The sequence below is a fragment of the Diadema setosum genome, chromosome 11, assembly GCF_964275005.1.
Source record: "Diadema setosum chromosome 11, eeDiaSeto1, whole genome shotgun sequence".
Lineage (NCBI taxonomy): Eukaryota > Metazoa > Echinodermata > Echinoidea > Diadematoida > Diadematidae > Diadema > Diadema setosum.
In genome coordinates, this window is record NC_092695.1 from 6,937,847 (window position 1) to 6,953,551 (window position 15,705).

At 39.1% G+C, this 15,705-nt stretch overlaps 1 protein-coding gene across 1 annotated transcript; it reads right to left on the bottom strand.

The window, feature by feature from the left end:
• Positions 1-6,830: 6,830 nt before the first annotated feature.
• Positions 6,831-10,908, bottom strand: LOC140234994 (uncharacterized). The gene is made up of 3 exons (XM_072315029.1): positions 9,388-10,908; positions 8,578-8,761; positions 6,831-7,582 (listed from the first exon to the last, which is right to left on the bottom strand). The coding sequence occupies exons 1-3, from the start codon at positions 10,906-10,908 to the stop codon at positions 7,176-7,178; spliced, it is 2,112 nt and encodes a 703-aa protein (XP_072171130.1). The 3' UTR covers positions 6,831-7,175.
• Between the last annotated feature and the right edge of the window lie 4,797 nt (positions 10,909-15,705).

Below are 15,705 nucleotides of genomic sequence, written 5' to 3' on the forward strand. Positions count from 1 at the left end.
CTTCATGAACAACGTGTCTCTTCATAATACCCCGTTCCCACTGCCGATCAGATCAACTCGATCAAGCGAGATCAATCCCGATCACCTATTTCTACCAGAGCAATCCCGACCAAATGTTCGATCGTCATTCAACACGATCCCTTCCCGACCGCTATTCGATCTTGTACGATCCACACCCGACCATTCTCGACATCTCCAGAATCTCTCCTCGACAACCACATAGATCTCTACTCGAACATCCCGATCTACACACAATCAATACACGATCGCTACACGGTCAATACTCGATTTCTACTAGACTTCTTAGACCAGCTCGACATGACACGATCTGTGTAAGATCTTGCATCGAACGGGTCGGCAGGTTCGTACAGTGATCGAGTGAAAGAAGAATTGGTTACAGTTATTCGTTTGGTTATATAAGACAATTCAGTATTTATACTTGAATACGGCATGGCCCAAAAGAGTGCTATAAAACTGACTATTAGTTGCAAAAGCATGAATGAACGAAAGAAATGATTATCTTTGGTATAGGTTTTCCCGGCCAATTTCGCACTTTTGTCAGTTCATTTGATAAAAGGTTCATTCAATTTAGCGAAATCCTCGTCACTGCACATTCTGTCATTCAAAATTGTAAGTTGCTCGTTCAATTAGCGTTCCGATCCATGAAATTTGCATAATGTGCCTTTCGAATTCGTAAAACGGGCATTCAAATTGGCACGTGCTCTTCAGTCATTCAAAATCGCCAGCACTGGCGAAAGGGGTACTTCAGTCATTTAATTTCGCGTATGGGCAGTCAAATTCCTAACATGCTCATTGAAATTAATGTCATGTTTTTCTTTTTTGAAAAGTTGATAACATTTAAACGCGTATTTGTATGTGACTTATTGTTTCATCCACGCACTGTTAAGCAGTAAAAGTATCGTATTTTTGACCATTACTCGAGTCTGCTGTTCTGCAACGCCCCTTTTCTTTCATACATGCCATTTTAGGCCTACATGTACCAACACTATTATATATATAGTTTAACTTCATCTTCTTCCAGTCATGACGGCACAAGTTAGATACAGACGTATTTCTCAAGGGGACAGAAAAAGAATTATAGGAATATTTGATGATCATAACCTTGACTTCCTAGAACTGGCCGACACAAGGAATAAAGCTCTCAACGGCGAGATAAGTTGTGGCCATGCACATGTTGCATTATCTTCGGACTTGAAGAGTCACTAAGCACATTAAAGAAAAAAAAATGTTGCCAAAATGTCTAAAATGAGTACGAAAATATGAAATGTAATGACGCTTGGAAAACAATAACTATGTTTAAAAAAAAAAGAAAGAAAGAAAGAACCAAACCATAAACATGCGTGCTAAATTGACTGCAAAAGATGTTAAATTGATTGCCAAACATGAATTTGAATGAACGAGAGCAGCATGCCCGTGATCACGTGACTATCATTCTAAACTGAATGAACGAATAACGAAATGGTGCTTGTTTTACGAATTTCACTTGAAAAAGTGTTAATTAGAATGAGGCTAAAGGTAATTTGAATGCTCCAAAATGAATTTGAATGAAGAGATCATAAAATTGAATTACCGAACATGTCATCTATGCTATATTTTGCTAAATTGAATGCAGCAATTAGGAACTGGACTGACAAAAGTGCGAAATTGGCCGGGAAAACCTATAGTTGATAGAAGAACACTTCCTATTTTGAAACCACAATCATCAATTCTCGCGCAGGCGTTTCGATTCTATAGTCATTTTTCCTGAAAAAAACGATGATAAAGACTGATCACTCTGTTTGTGAGCCACTCAAAAAGGTACCAAAAAAAATGCATTCACTTGTATTCATTCATTTTATCCGTTTTCAGTAGTTATTTTGGACGCATGCATTCGTTATCAGTTTTTACGGCTTCACTATCGCTCAGTCAAGTAGGATATCAGTGCCCAAAGTTACAGATTTTGTAAATCACAAATTTTCATGGAGATCAAAGCGCCTGCACGAAGATTGATTATCATTGTGTCAAATAGAATTTGAGGTGTTTTTTTCCCATTGAATAATGTAAGGATTTCATTCAGTCGCTCATATCTTTTTAAATAAGAGACAGTTTTGTAGCACTCTGTCTGCCGGGACACCATATTTTAATAGGTTCGTTTATATTATACATTCACTATTTGCATTGGATGTGAAGAATAACAAATCAAAGTTTGATGTCTCATAAAAAAAAACCCAAAACAAAAAATGTTGCACCGCCACGCTTCGTAAGTGCATTACATATAGGTGGGCTGAAATTAATTTTGTCTAAAATGAAACATAGGCCTATATGCCCATAAATGCACCATTATATAGAGTTTAAAAAATGACTGTTCTACAACCCTATTGAGTCGTGTTATCTTTGTCATTGTTGTTCTCATTATTTAAGAATGAAAAAGTGAATGAAAAATATGTATGTATTCATTGATAAAGTATAAGCCCAAGAGTGTGTAAAAGAAAATGCATGTATCACATTAATTTCTAAATTCATGAAGTGTGCTGATATGTGGAACAGAGTACATTATTATGAAAATTAAAACAATATAACATTTTACATTAGCAAAAATGATAAAAGTCTTGGTTGTTTATTTTTTTGTCAACTCATCCCAGCCAATCGATATCAAGGTGGACTTCAAGCAATGTACATACAACTCTCAATAAAAAAATAACATTATTAAGCGAAGCAAAAGTGTAACATCTACGTAAACGGACAAGCTAGCTAAAGAATTCAAGAAACAGTTCTCAGTTTATAACTAAAGTAAATAATCTAGAAAATTTCTTTTCACGTTACAGTCATATTGCCAGAATACCGAATTTTTCTCAGTTTCAGTCGTGTTTCCTTTCTTTCTTCTGAAATTTTTGTCTGGAAAGTCTAATTCTGCCATGTCTGCTGTTTAGGATTTGTTGTCTTTTCTCTCTTCGTGGCCCTTTTCTTTTCTTCAGTGGGCCAGGAGTGGCTGAAGATACTGACGACATTTAACTTTTTAACGTGACCAAGGACTGCATATATTTTTCATGAACAATAAATGAGTGTTAAGAAAGTACGTCTGCACCTGCTGCAAGCACTGTCAAAAAGTGTTCGGTATTTGATCGAGTGCCGGTCGAAGCATGATCGAGTTTAGTCGAGTATCAGTCGACAGCAGTCCTGTATCGGTCGTGTAGCGGTCGAGTTATTCATGAAACTGATGAATCCTGGATCGAGATGATCTGAAATCAATCGTGTAGCATTCGAGTATAACTCGAGATGATCGGGAACTGAGCTCGGGAAAAAATCGGTCCCGACCACACTAGATTTCTATACGACCGATTCCCGATCAGCTCGATCTCTTCTCGATCACTACCCGAGCTGTTGGTGTTCGGGCTTCCTACTCGAATATTTTGGACATGTCCAAAATTATCGTGAAGGAAGCAGGAGCGATGCCGATCAAGGTAGATCGACCCCGAATACCAATGCCGAGCGAGCCCGACCAGGCCAAAAAAGCTTGATCGGGATTGATCGAGTTGATCTGATCGGCAGTGGGAACGTACCATAAAGCACATGAAATATACTCCCCTATATATTTCACATGCACATGATATGAAGTACCGAAGATAACGAAGACGTGAAGTATACTGACATAAGTGAATATGTATGTTTATATTGATGCCTACGACCACAAGAAGATCTTAGTGTTCTTACAGAATACGCATTGCAACAACACGTGTTGTTATGGACAATTTGAAAGGACACCATCGGTTTTACAAAGTATTATCGCACACACGAATAATACTTTCGGGTATACATTAAAAGGTAATCTCAAAATGATGCCTATTCGCGGTAATTATGTTGAAGTCAGAGATGTTAAAATCATTAGAGCATAGGAAAAATAAGTTTATTACTTATACAATCGTAGTAGCCATTATTGAAGCTTGATTATATCTTTTAACAATCAGTTTTTCAGATAACATTCTGAAAGTATTTGCACAAATTATCCCAATATTTGAGACAATAGATGGGGGGGGGGGGGGGCTGGGCGTGATATTCATCTGCACAATCGAAACGTTATACGTTTTGATTAACAGGTGTCCAGATTATATGGCACGGCGTTATACTATCACTGTTGGTATAAACAGCTGCTGAACATATCGAAAGTAATGGCTATGACATCTATTATACGGTTCTCTTTGTTGTCATCGTCACGATAATCAACATCTGACGCTTTTCTTTCTAAATGGTTGATATCATAATCATCACCTATCACCACTAAAAGTATACGCTGCAGAGCTGTAGTTAACTAAAATAAATTAAACTATTTGATGCGTATTGATGGGTACATCAACTTTGTTAAAAGAGAAAACATTTAGTTCTTTTTGTATGTAATTTATCGAAACTGTATCATTGTTTAACGATGGCATATCAAGTTGAAATCAACTTTTACCTACCAACATGGTAGCACTTGACAATCAAAACTAAAAAAAAAAAATGAGAAGAAGAATAAAGAACATTCCAAGCAAACATAATCGTTCATCGTTCTGCTTTTGGTGTTTGTGATCTGTTGCTGAAATATGCCACAATTTGGAACCATACATACACTACTTGCCTCGCTATACTCCGCCATTCCTGAACCATGCAGTCACACTCACACACCCGTGTATTCTTTTTTTTTTTCCTGTCAAGGAACAGATTTTCGTTCACATTTAGTCTGGGAAAATATTATTTAATGCACGCAGTTATGATTTTAAGGAATGAGCAAATGCTCTTCTTAATGATCTGATTATATCATCATCTATAAAAAGTATCTCATTGATATGTTTACATATAACCTCACTAAATGCTATCATTGACATGAATTCAGAAAGGATAAGATAAGAATAAGAATTAAATTAAAACATGAGTTTAAACCAATAGGAGGGGAGTTGTGAGGTGATAATAACTGTGTCTCTTCCAGTTTGCATTTATTCGATTCAAAAATAATTAGGAAACTTTGACATTCAATAACTTCCTTGAATGGATTTCATTCATTCTTCTCAGTTGATTTACTATAATCTATTAAGTCAACTGGATCATGCAGTTGAACTACACTTTTAAAATCCCCACGCAGACGCCTTATCAGTCAAAGCGGACCCTCCGGCAGTGGGGTGTCTTTTAACACCCCATGAGTGGAACCTCTTCCCCTCGGACTTGCAGCGAGGTACAGTCCACCACAAAAAATTTCTTCTTACCCATATATTCCCACAATGTCTGCCTTAGCTTGCCTGCCAGTCATTGCACGGCAACTTGGAGAAATTTCCCTTTTTTTTTTGTATTTCAAGGTTTGCCTACTGTTAGTGGCGAGTATGACCATAACAGATATGCGATTACTAGGATAAGATTTATAAAAACAGTTAAAATAATGTCAACGCCAAAGTTTGAAAAAAATAAAAACAGTTTAATGGTGGGAGCGATTTGTTTTAGGTTTTCTTAGTCACATCAAACGAAGTTTGCATAATATGCTGTAATATGTATTTGTCTTAGTGATGTACAACACACACGACCGTAGCCAAACACGATTAAAGCGTCCGAGAAACTTCACAGAAAATATCATGGAAAATTTATTGGTGAACATAATATTGTACACTCTATGATATGATAAGAATGACATTACAAAATCCCCGTTAGGGGAGCTGTTGAATACCTATCGAATCGCCATGCATATTTTCTCGCGATGGAATGATCGAAGCGAGAACTTAGTTTGTTCGAAAATATGACGAAAGTTAACTTTTTCTATCATGTCAACGTCTTCTTTCATCTTGCACCAATACTCCACAGCAATACTGGTAGCTCCCGTATTCTGGGCCCTGTTGCATAAAAAGATGCAATCAAACATAAATCAGAAGACAAATATAAGTCAGGTATCAGCCAATCAGAATTGAGTATTCAGAGACTTAGGTTTGATTTCCTGACTTTTCTTTGATCTGAACTTTTATGCAACATGGCCCTGTTTGCATAAGTGGCTTGGAGAACATTTTGTTCATCAACTGCGTTCAAGCCAAGAGAAAAAGGAATCTTCTAGAATGGATCTCCATTTTAACGCTTTGAAAAAAAAATCACATGCAGGAATACCCCTGTGGCTTCGAGAAGAGACAAAAAAGTAGTCGTTATCTTTCCACTTCTTCATAAGATATGAAACTCCTTCGACATTTTTATACGGTGAGTGAAGCCCTTCATTAGGATATCGTGATGACAGTTCAAAACTATATAAGATAACATTGTGCAGCTTAAAACTAATTCTTTTTGATAAGACAGTAAATTTGATATCCTAACGATTATTACAAGTTCAAGGTATACGAAGCGATCGCTAAGTTAAGCAACTCCGAAATGATATGCATGTATCCTTAAAAGATAAACACACAACATAAGGCAAGACAAGGCATAGTGGTGATCACGTTAAAAGTGCGTAGTGATTACACAAGTAATTTCATGGTAAATCAATCGGAAAATAATCCATTATTACAAACAATTCTCTATTCACACACTATTAAAGATATAAGACACTTGGTTGCAGGTTTAAAGATGTGCGATCTATTTGTCAAGATAACTGATGTGTTTACATATATATTGGCTGCCGTAAGCGAGCACGTGGAATGCCGATTCGTTATTTTGGAAAATGTTGCATCACTACACGTGTATAGACCATAATCGTGTGGGTCAGCATAGGTGACTCTCAAATATACACACAAAACATACAGTCACACAAGCACACAAGAGTTACACACACACACACACACACACACACACACACACGCACACACATATTCTGTCATGGCCTTACCCCCGTAAATTGCTTCCGTCTTATCTTTTGTCCTCGGGACGTCAAATTCGATCACAATAAAACTCACTGTTCGACCATCGAAGACTCGCAAAATGCTTTCTGAGGTCATTATTTTTTCCTCGGAAAGGTTCTTTGGCTCCTGTCTGCAGACATGCTGCATTAGCACAACCCACGTATTCACAAGCTCAAGCACAAACGCACGTGCATTCAAACACTGTATGAAATTGAACTCATCCATGCACAAATAAACACTCATCCACAAAAATGCACAAATTCAAACAGTCACGTTGTTATTTTACTCGAGATAAGTAAGAGTACTATGTACTGGTTAAAAGTGAATTCCTAATCAACATTAGTGTATCATATAGCGCTTCATACGATTAGAGGTACTCGGTTCGATGCCGGGTTCGATGTAATCGTAGTCTTCTTCCGGCGTCATCAAAGGATTGTCGACGCCCATCATCGACGCACCGACGTCCGAGCTTCCCTTGGTCAACGTGTTCGTGTCACCCGACGAATCGGTCATCTCCGAGCTGGCATCGCAGCTCGTGCGTGACTGCAGCGTGCCGCTGAGCAGTATCGGCGTAGGCAAGGGCGGCGGCGGAGGAGGAGGAGGAGCTGGCGGCGAGAAGACGGGTCGGTTGTTGAGGGTCGAGATTGAGGTGGATGGGGGCCGAAATGTCCCTGATGAGGAGGACGGTGGGCTGGAACGGTGAGAGTCGACGGACGAGATGAGATCTGGACTCACACTGCTATTAGCTGGGACTGCACCTGTTTTGTAGATTTGACATTGGGGATGAGACAACCATAACACAACCGTTTGTAAAAGAAGATAGATAGATAGATAGACAGAGATAGAAAGGAAGAGATTAATAGATTGATAGAAAGATAGATAGATAGACAGACAGACAGATAGATAGAGAGCGATAGATAGAAATAGATGGAAAGAGATAGGTATATAGATAGAAATACATAGAAATACATAGATAGATCGAAAGATAGATAAAGACGCAAAAACAGACAGGTAACTACATTGATAAAGAGCTAGCTACTCAAGTATAGAGAATATGTTCATATATCAAATTAATAGATTAAATGCCAGATAACACAGACAGATATATGACCTCGTAAAACACAGTACATACGTCTTAAAAATTTCTGCAAAAAGGAAGTTTTTAAAAACGTCAATTCTACTTTTTGTCACCATCCCATGAAACCCTGTATTCGAAAGCAATTAAAACATTTAACATTATCGTCAGCACATAATCATGTATGCTAATATGCATTACGTGTAACGGATAACAAAGATCTAGCTATCCTATCAAAAACATATAATTAATACAATTAGAAAACGATATACGGAATACATGCGAACAAAACGAATTTCGAGAAATGGACAATAGAATTGAATTGAATTGAATTGAATACATATATGCACATATAGAAATATATAGAGATGCCATATATGTTATTTAGAAATATAAACTAGAAATAATGTCTTACATTATATTTGTGACCGTGCATCATAAAACCAACAAAAAGTCGCACCCCTTGATTTTACATGAGGACTTAAAAGAGGTGAAACGGGTCAACCAAGTCAATTTTTTTTTTCATATTTTCTGAAAGAGCTATTCTTATCCTGTATGAATTTTATACAAGAATGCATGGTGCTAACAACCGTAGGAAAAGTTGTAACCCAAGCATAGGAAAAGTTGTACCCCAAGCAGCTGTGAATTTAATCGAACTCCTCTCACCGTCTATAAGTGGAAGATTCCAGTCTGGTAGACCACTGCGCCCAAAGTCACGATTATCTGGCGTGTGCGGGGTCACCGAGCCATGACCTGCAGGGTCAATGACCTCGTGATAATGCTCCTTGATCTCCTCCGAATTCGCGTACATGAACGATGACGTGGGGCTTGCTGGTGGGTGCCCTCCTCGCTTTAAAGTAAAAGAAAACAAAGAAGAATAACAACAACACACAAATGAAATCACGAAAAGATTCAATGCAAAATGTGAAAAACGACTCTCATGTTAAGGTTCAGGTTTAGTGTACAGACTTTCCATTAGTAAAATGTATGTTAGATCCGAGGAATGAACTTTCTCGTATGACTGACTATCAGTGGAGGAAACGATACACAAAGACATCGCTCCCTTTTTCCTTCAATAACAGCTCTCTCTATTTTGTTTGATGCACGTACCATAGAAGAGAAATTAATGGAAGAAGAAGAAAATAGTTTCAGAGAGAAAGAGAGTGAAATAAAAAGCAGATTATAAGAGAAAATGACAGAGACGACAAAAGGATAATGTATTCCATTGGGACTTTTCGTGACTCGTATTTGGCATTCATTATTTGTCAGGGTGCATCTACTCATAACTAGTCTTCACGCTATTTCGTTTGCAATCTCTCCCAGTATTTGATTTCATGAATATTAGTGCTCACCACTTATGATTCCAATCAGATAACATGGACAACTGCATCCTCTATAAGTACCCGATATTTCGCATCATTGTATCCTTAAGGAAGAAAATAATAAAGCAACCAAAAATCCAACCAAGCAGTGTACCTCCTTGTCGTCGTAGCGATAAAACTTGCCGTCTGCCCCTGTAGAGCTGTAGATGCTGCGAGGGCGCGGAATACAAGTGTGCGCCATGTTGAAGTCGGTGAGTTTGATACAGGGCTCGTCTCGGATGTCGAACGACCGCGTGCTCTTCTTGCACATTTTCCTCATCGCGTGGTGGACGACGACGATCAGCGCCAGGAGGACCACGAAGCCAACCACGACTCCGATGACGATGTAGATGAGTCGCTGTTGATGTTCGAACGGCAACCCGTTCCCGTCATCGTCGGTATCTGGTGGGGTGCGCGAGCTAGGCGGCCTGGTCGGGACATCCGCGTACGGCTCGCTGTGAAATGCAACGGACTCGGCGGTAAACACTTGTCCGCTAATATCTAGTCTGAAGGTCCGGTAGTTATTTGTGAGTCTGTTGCGAACCTCGGCCAAGTCCGACTCGGCCATATCATGTAGCGTAAAATTGACTTCCATGGGATCACATGAAACTTCTGTGACTGTAATTCTAGATGAATTCATACTAATATGAGAAGATATAGATGTCTTAAAGCGCTCTATAAAGTCTAATTTGTTGACAACAATCACGGAGCAATTACCCGATAAAACCATGGTGCCTTGGATTGCCACACCAACACCTACACCTGCAGTAGACCACACGTCTACTGGTTCGTGTGAACTCGTTTCCTGCTGAGATGTGCTTAGGGGATCAGTGACGAGGGCAGTGAAGTCGGGCTCGTATACTGTCGAAGAGATTAGCATCAGTTTTGGCGCGCTTTCTGTGATGTTGTCGGGCACAGTTGGTAGAATTTGTGTTTGATAGATTGCGTCGAGTGAAGTGGTGAACGTTCCGGATGGCGACGGGGTAAATTCCACAGACGTCCCGAGAAACTCCGATGTCCCACCAAAAAGGGGTGTAGGCGACAGTACAAGGGGAGTGACTGAGGACGACATGGATGTGGCGTAATCATAAGCGCGCGTCTTGCTGCTGTAGATGGAGATGGTATTCACTGAAGATTGTATGGGCGTAACAGGCGGTTGCGTATGCGACGGACTAGGGTCAGGAATGGGCGTGTCCTGCAAGGAAGATGGCAACATCGCAGAATTCGCAGTCGTGGACATTTCCGAAAATGCAGGTGAAGTCACCGCTGATGTTGAATTAGCAGAAGCAGACGACACGCTTGACATTAGCGCTCCTATCAAATGGTTCTCAATGGAAAAAGTCATTGACTCTGAAGATGATATGTCGCTGTAGGCTAGGGGTGTCGGGGTTGCTGAAAATAGCGATGATTGTTGAAGATGTTGTGAAATCAGTGATGATGGAATAGATTCAGTCTCCAGCGAATGAAAAGGGCTTTCTGTCGGCAGTGGCGGAGTTGGGGAGGCAGAAAGGCTGTCAACGTTAGAGCTGTAACTAGCGGCATGTGACTGAACCGGCGTCGACTCAATATCAATGCTCGCAGTTGACGGTGATGGCGCTCTCATTGTTGTGTCTTCCAAGGATACTGTTGGCGTCATGATGTAAATCTCTGTTGCTTTGTGCAAAGAAGGAGGAGGAAGAAAGTGGGGGAAGAATTATTGATTTTTCAATGATTATTTTCGCAATACACTCTGCAAGCCAGAGAGGTTTGTTTGGAGCTGCAAATCATGAACATTGTAAATTTGTTAGTCTTAGCCTTCTTGCTGGTCCTACGTTCTATATCAACATTATTTCATTCGATTTGTTTCTCACGAGGTGACTGTTCGTTAATTCGTGTATTCTGGCAGTAACTCAAATGCTTAAAGGGATGGTACAGTATTGGTGGAGATGAGAATTGGGCTTTTAACTTTTTGCGAGATACCAAGAAAACACTTATGGTATAGTACAGAGCATACCATTTTAAGAGGAATTCAAAGTTTATTTGATGAAAATCGGGTTTGGAATGACTGAAACATCCAAATACAAAGTAAAACAAAGCGATCGTAATAAAGTGTGGGTCCCACACTTTATCAGAATCGCTCTTTTTTGGATATCTCAACCATTTCAAAACCAATTTTCAACAAATAAAGGTTGAATTCCTCATAGAATTACATGTTCTTTCATATTTCATATGAGGTTTCTCATTATTTCACCAAAAAATGTTAGAAATCTGAAATTAGGTCTCAACCAAAACTGTACGATCCCTTTAAATGCTTCTAACGATGATTGAAAGCCAGGAATGAGACGGGAAAGTAATCTTAAGATAATGGAAAGCATTTGCTAAACAAAGGAACGTACAATATCAACCTCATCACATGCCACGACGAGATTAGCTCTTGGCCCTGTATTGTAAATTAATCTTGAACTGAACGGCAACACTACAATCGAAGAAGAACAGCAATCCGTATCTTTAATATATTATATCACTTTTATTTGTCATCTAAACAGCCAGTTACCTATAGGCCTACATGTATGTTCTGCAATCACTATACAATGTATTAGCAGCTCGCAGCAAATAAAAAGATCACCTATACTCTAACGGGCTGGTTACTAGTTATAAATGTGAATAGCAGAATTCATGTCCTCATTGTTATTGTTGTTGTTTTGTTTTTTTCTTATCTCAAAGTCTCCCAAACTAGAGGAATTCTAAACTTACCAGTGATTTCTGTCATCACAATCAATCCATCGGAAGTCACTAACACCGAGTCTGGCTGGACGCTAGAGGGCGCTATTGATGTAGAGACAAAACCTTTACTGCCTGTAGAGCCTGCAAGCGGACAAACAAAGACTAAACTTTAAAGTTGCTCATGAATACTTCAGTTGCTTGGAATACTTCCATGCTGCTTAAATCATGGATGGGTTGTTGCTGCGATCTTCTAATACTTCAAATTCAAATTATTTTATATTCAAAAAATCCCATATAAAGTAATATACACGAGTATAGTAGAATCACATAAACTTCAACAAAACATGGATACAATTATAATAATATCAACTTTGTTAGATGAATAAACAAACTTCCTTTAGCATCAATCTGTGAAAACGACAGAATAAAAAAAAAACACCAGCAAAAACTATATACAGTAATACAAATTCAGCTTAGGTGATCGATGGCGCTAATCGAAACACCGATCAATCTCACTCCAATTTACAAACGATCATGTTGTACAGCGGACCTGCATCTGTTGAAAATCTGTGAAATGTTTCTCCCGATTAGCTTTTAGAAAAAAAAAATAATCAAACTCTCAACTTGGTTTGAAATGCAAGACTTGCATTGAAACACCTGCTTCTATACGTCTACACTTTCCATTTTGCAAATCTCAATAAATCACACAAGTCTCGTTTGCAAGCTGATGTGCATTTGACCATTGGAGTTAACAGGTTGTTAGCGAGAAGTGATTAAATATTGAAGAGGTGCTTCGAGCTATCAACCAAAATGGGTTTGAAATTCGACCAGGGTTGTATCCATGCAACAAAGCAAAATATCATAATGCACGCTCGTTTATCAACAGCAACGGTTGGGAAATTGCTGACTGTTCTCTCTTCAGTCTTTTTGCCAAAATACAACCTAGCGGCAAGACACTCATACTAAATTTGATAGAATTCTTGTTGATATTGGCACTGTCTCACATTGGGAAGGCGGATTTACTTTCTAGTCTGCGCTTTGTTGCAAATATAGCTATGGTAAAATACAGAAAAGGGAAAAAATTCGTTGATAAATGCAACTTAGAATAAGCTGTGTGGCTTCAGCCACTGAGATATAATTAACCTGTTGCTGTACGGTGGAGGCAGACGAGAAAAGCTATTACTGCGAATGCCGTTGCCATGGTGATCGTGTAGAATGAAATCTCGGTCCCCCTGGTGACGTCTCCGGGTAATTTACGTCTTGATTATGCTTCGTAACCCTGCGGGGGGGGGGGGGGGGGTGTTGGAAGAGGATGGAGAAGAAGAATGTTGAAAGCAGTGGTGCAGCCGCAATAAACACTATAGGCCTACATTGTCTACAACACTATACCCTATATACAGTGTAACGAAATATCATGGAAGCATACAATATATTTCTGTAGGTCAGGGGCATATTCCACACAGAATAGAACTTGTTTGTTGAGAGTGTGGTATAATAGAAGAAAACAGAAAGAGAGAGAAAGTCAGAATGAGAAAAAGGAGACAATTGAGTAGGAATGCACATGTGGGATACAATAATTTGTGACTTTCAGTGAGTGTAGTATAATGTGATATATCACATTGGTATCAGTAACTTATTGCTCCATTATCAGTGTAAAAATATTCATTTGTTTACATGCAAGATAGACAAGATGATAAAAACAACAACATATTCAAGAACATCCAAAGTGAGAAGGAAAGGGAGAATTCAGCCACACGGCGCGATGTAAATAAAGTCAGCCAAGACGAAATAAAAAATAAAAAAATGCTAAAGACAGGCAATGGAGGCGCTTGTACGTATGCAAATCTCGCTGGTTGCGTACATCGAACCATGGACCTATTATGTAGGTCCATGATCGAAGCAAGGATTACTTCCAACATGTTCGACATGCCAGGTTATCATGTTGACGAACACGAGGAGAAAACAGTGATATCACATGATACACTGAGAGTTCAAGGTTCAAAGGTTCTCGACTGCTGCAAAATCACCGTTAAAGACCTTTCACAAGTTCAGTGGACTGACGAAGAAAGTTCTGGGCTGTCAGACTTTTCAAAACATTCACTCGGTGTTTATACCAAGGACCTGCGTTAATGGGAGTGCATAAAGCTTGCCTAAGACTTTCGTGGTATGGGGTGGGGCTTTGAACTCACAGAGGCAGAGTTCGAATCTTGTCAAGCTTTCACATCCTTATAGGAGGTGCATTTTACACATGATGTCTCTCCAGAGACGGGTGGATATGAATAAATACCTGACAACGGTATAATATCAATTACAAGGTTCATAACAATTACATATACAATTTTATTGCCTGGATGAAAGAGATACCCCAACGTAGATAGGACCGTGGACACTTCAGAGATATGATTTTTACCATAAGCCAGATATAAGATCATAAACACCAGACAAAGGATAATATGCTGCAGAGATATAGAACTATTCCACAGACAGGATTTGTATTGCAAAAATATCATCACACTCGAGTGATGTGATTTTATACTCCAGAAATAGGATCATATACTTCAGAGATGAGCATACATATTACTGCAAGAGATTGGCTGATTATATACACTCCAAAATATTATAATTCACTCAAAATATAAGATTACACTCAAGAGATAGGAGGATATAGCCTACTCCAGAAACACTATCATATACTCCAAGGCACATACTCCAGGGATTGAATCATATACTTCAGAGCTAAGATTATAATCCATCAGAGTTGGGACTGCATACCCCAGAAATATTATCATTTACTCCAGAAATAAAATAATATGCCAAAGAGGAATAGGAGAATACTCAAGAAATAGGATCATATTACATCATGCAGAGATAAGATCATACAGAGATTGGCTGATAATGATGCTCCAAAAATATTATCATTTACTCAAGAGATAAGATTATACTCCAGAGGTAAGATCACATCCAAAAATGTATATTCTCCAGAGATGAGATCGTATACGTTATACTCCAAAGATGGGATCATAACAGGGAATTCGACAAAGTCATAAAAGATGACTGTGATATTTTTATACGAGTCATAATGGATAAGTGAAGAGATATTTTAGTCATTACTAGTGCAATAATCTTGAAAATATAATAGGCATTTCCATGGAACCACCAAGGCTTATTGTGCATGACTTCTGCGGCTTGACTTACCTAGCAATTTAGCCTTGTGACAAGGCCTCGTGGCTGAAGATTTTCACCCGTTCTCTCGCAGTTAGTCTCTTTTTCAGCCACGAGGCCTTGCCAAAAGGCTACTAGCAATTAAGACTATTGCATCAGGCCGGGGCGCCGGCCGGGACAACATAAGACTGAAATCATCGAGGGTGGTAGTATACTACACACGTGTGTGTTTAAGATACATTGTACTACCTTTATAACCACAGATTCTTGAAAAAAGGACGGATCCATAACCAAATTGCGGTGACTTTAATTTCTTGAAATAACTCACAAAGGATCAGTTTCCAGATATGGTTCTACCGCCCGTCATAGCGGTACGAACCACAGTTTCTACAGCAAGCATAATACATCCCAGCTATTCAGATCTCTCAATGCGCATCGACTTAAATGAACGTCAGTTTGGTCTTTCGCACTTCGTACCAGGGAGGAGGGATTCCACCTCCCTGTTTGTACGGATGACCTATTTCCAACAAGGGGCGTGCTCAAATTCGTAACACTCGCGATTAAACGG

What these genes read in the sequence shown, in the direction of transcription:
- LOC140234994 (XM_072315029.1), bottom strand. Translation starts at nt 10,908, where the DNA reads ATGACGCCAACAGTATCCTTGGAAGACACAACAATGAGAGCGCCATCA. An exon ending in ATCGCTACGACGACAAGGAG is followed by an intron (nt 8,762 to 9,387) that starts GTACACTGCTTG and finishes TTTACTTTAAAG; the next exon opens with CGAGGAGGGCACCCACCAGC. An exon ending in GAATCTTCCACTTATAGACG is followed by an intron (nt 7,583 to 8,577) that starts GTGAGAGGAGTT and finishes GTGCAGTCCCAG; the next exon opens with CTAATAGCAGTGTGAGTCCA.